At 50.0% G+C, this 3517-nt stretch overlaps 1 protein-coding gene across 1 annotated transcript in view; it reads left to right on the forward strand.

Annotated features, from left to right (window-relative positions):
• The first annotated feature begins 2322 nt into the window (after window positions 1-2322).
• LOC119294659 (GDSL esterase/lipase At5g03810-like) overlaps window positions 2323-3517 on the forward strand; it is a 5749-nt gene continuing 4554 nt past the window's right edge. The window contains exons 1-3 of the mRNA XM_037572890.1: window positions 2323-2872; window positions 3024-3160; window positions 3248-3481. Of these exons, the coding sequence (XP_037428787.1) occupies window positions 2602-2872; window positions 3024-3160; window positions 3248-3481 (642 nt within the window). The 5' untranslated portion in view covers window positions 2323-2601. The remainder of the gene's footprint in view (window positions 2873-3023; window positions 3161-3247; window positions 3482-3517) is intronic.

Raw genomic sequence — 3517 nt, forward strand, 5'->3', positions numbered from 1 at the left:
CCCGGTAATGCAACAATCATAACCCGGCGTCATCAATGATCATGAGCCGGCGTTAGCAACAATCATGACCCGGAATTATTAGTTTTTATAACCCGACGATTTTGGAAATTATATATCGGCAAGGTCTACATTTTAAGTCGGCTGAATATCAGTTGAATATTTGAAGACCAATATTTTTGTCAAGTCAGAGCATTGAAGGCCGAGTCAAATGGATTCTTTATTTACAATATTTCTTCTACAAGCAAATTGATTATGAAGTTGGTCTACTGACCCGGATTTTCTAGAAGGAAGAAATGACAAGGATTTAAGGATGATCAAGCGCTAGTTTATAAGAATATTTAACCCGGAGCACAAGCCGCCAAATTTGTTCTTGTGTTTATGTTGCAGATTAGTTTAACATGAATAAATCCAAATTAAACTGGGTGCTAATGTCGGGGATATACCCCGCGGCGTAACCCGGCCGGAAGTATAACCTAGCCGGACTTGGCGACTCACTAAGGACCTGCCCTGACTGGACGACTCGCTAAGTGACCCGCCCGAGCCTGGCGACTCATGGGTGACCCGGCGAGCGGGTCAGAGGAACGACAAGACCCGGTGGCCCAGAAGGCGGTTTATGGAAGACCGGTTCATGATTATGATGGGCCGGTTTATGAGAAAAGCACAAGGAATATTCTCCTACAAAGGAAGCAAGACTAGGACTCCACTTGTAATAGAGTAATCCTAATCCAACTAGGACTAGTCATGTAAACCGCCCCTTCAACATATATAAGGAGGGGCAGGGCTCCCCAAAGGGGGGAGAGCAAGAAGAAACAATCTTAGGGCTAGACACAACTAGAGGAGAGCCGGTTTACGGCGACTCCCTCATGAGGATAATAAGACCTAGCCACAAACAACATGTAGGGCTATTATCGGATGATGTTTCCCGGGGCTCGAAGCTGTCTAAATCCTTTGTCTTGCGTGTTGCGTCTCTCGATTCCGCCCAACCCCTCTCAAGCTACCACATAGATGCGTTGGCCTGACGACTAAGTCCTCACACTAGGACATCTGACGTGATAATTCTACGACATCCTTGGTCACGGTGCACAACCTAAGATGACTTACTCACCTAGACGGAGGGAGTATGTTACTGTAACATAGCGCTTCCCGAGGCAAAATGAGTCTATGAGCTAATAAATGAAGCCATCTATGACACTACTAGTATGTTACTTTGCACTATATATGGAGGTAGTAACTTAGCGGGTGCTTGGATACGTTTTAGTTCCATGACTAAAAGTAGTGGGACTAAAACTTGCTAGCCTCACCCATGCTTGGATCCAAATACTAAAGAGACTAAAATCAAGTTAATGAGCATTTATTATCCTTCAAACCCTCCAATCCAGAATTCGTCTGTGTTAAAGGAGAGGAGTTAAATGAGGAGAGAGAGAACTATACCACATTTTAGTAGGGGTACCCTGACTAAAAAAAATTAGTCTCAAGACTAGTTTTAGCCCTTTTTAGGCTGGTCATAGTGGGAGTAACATAGGCAGTAACATAGATGCCACATAAGCAAAAATGTTGATGTGACAAGTAGTTAATGAGAAGAGAGGCAAATAGGGTAACCTAATATGTTACCATCACATAGCGCTTTCCCATGCAAAATGAGTCTACAAGACAATAAATGAACATGTGTATGTTACTACACATATGACACTTCCCACTATAAGGGTAGTAACATAAAGTAGTAACGTATGCATATTACTACTCTAAGTTACTCCTCACTATGACCAGCCTTAGTCAGGGGTGCTTGGAACTTTAGCCTTTTAAAGAGACTATTTTTAGTCAGATTAAAATAAGTCTCTTGGATCCAAGCACCCTCTTAGACTAGTGTCATATGCATGACACTAGTATAAGTTACTTCCCACTATGACCAGCCTTAACTTGAGGCTCCGCCAGAGGGACACAACCAAAACAAAGGGGCTGTTTGGTTCCCAGCCACAGTTTGCCAAGCCAAAATTTGGCAGCCACAGTTTGCCAAGCATGTGTTTGGTTTTTGCCACATTTTGGCTTGCCACACTTTATTGCTCTTATGACCCACTTGTCAAAGAGACAATTTTTTTTGCCAACTTTTGCCAAAATTTGACGTCCAATTTTTTAGCCACATTTGTGTGGCTTGCCATACTTGTGTGGCTAGCCACACTTTGGCTTGGCCACACTAGTCTCCAACCAAACAGACCCAAAATTTGCAAGGTGGCCGGCGGCTAGGATGTTAATTTGTGTCATGAATGTTTTCCCCCGATCCCCACCCACCGGAACCCACCACCCCCTTCTTCTACCCTCCCAAGGCAGCAGTAACTCGATGGGTCTTGAATACCGCAGATGAGATCCACACTGACCGGTACGGTACGCGTCCCTCTCTCACCCTCCTCCGGCCTCTTCCTTTAGTCTTTAGAACCACCCTCACCCACACTCACGCTCGCACCCACACCACCGGCCGGCCGCCCGCGTCTGTCAACCGAAAGCAGCACAGCTCCCCCACGGTCGGTCTACATCTACTACCCAGTGCGCAGTTTCCCTCCAAAACCACGCGCGTGCGTACGAGTGCCAGTTGAAGCGCGTACGTGAATGCAGCGGCAGATCTTCCACATGGCTACCGCTGTGGCGTGGGCGCCGCTGCTGCTGGTGCTGCTGTCGGCGTCGTTGTCGTCGCGGTGCGCGGGGCAGGCGCTGGTGCCGGGCGTGATGATCTTCGGGGACTCGGTGGTGGACGCCGGCAACAACAACCGGCTGGCCACGCTGGTGCGCGCCGACTTCCCGCCCTACGGCCGCGACTTCCCGGCCACCCACGCGCCCACCGGCCGCTTCTGCAACGGCAAGCTCGCCACCGACTACACCGGTACGCATTCACCTCCGGCCGTCCTCTCAGTTTTCTTGTCACCTTCTTCGATGGTTCAATGGACTAGCAGTATTAATTTGCATGAGATAATGACGAAATTAATGGCATACGTGTCGTGGACTCGTGGTGAACTCAACTGTTTGGCATGCAGTGGAGAGCCTGGGGCTGAGCTCGTACCCGCCGGCGTACCTCAGCGACGAGGCGCAGAGCGACAACAGGACCCTCCTCCACGGCGCCAACTTCGCCTCCGGCGCCGCCGGCTACCTCGACGCCACCGCCGCGCTCTACGTACGCCACCAACTCATCTCATAAAATTTCTGAGCTAGTGTGTGTGTGTGTGTGTGTGTAAAATAAATGAATTCACGGACGATGCAGGGCGCCATCTCGCTGAGGCGGCAGCTGGACTACTTCAAGGAGTACCAGTCCAAGGTGGCGGCGGTGGCCGGCGAGAAGCGCGCGGCGGCGCTCACGTCCGGGTCCATCTACGTGGTGAGCGCCGGGACGAGCGACTACGTGCAGAACTACTACGTGAACGCCATGCTGGCCGCCGCCTACACCCCGGACCAGTTCGCCGACGCGCTCATGCAACCCTTCACCGCCTTCGTCGAGGTAACTAGCTGCTAACTAATCACCAGCCACTAAGCA

This window comes from Triticum dicoccoides, chromosome 4B (genome assembly GCF_002162155.2).
Source record: "Triticum dicoccoides isolate Atlit2015 ecotype Zavitan chromosome 4B, WEW_v2.0, whole genome shotgun sequence".
Lineage (NCBI taxonomy): Eukaryota > Viridiplantae > Streptophyta > Magnoliopsida > Poales > Poaceae > Triticum > Triticum dicoccoides.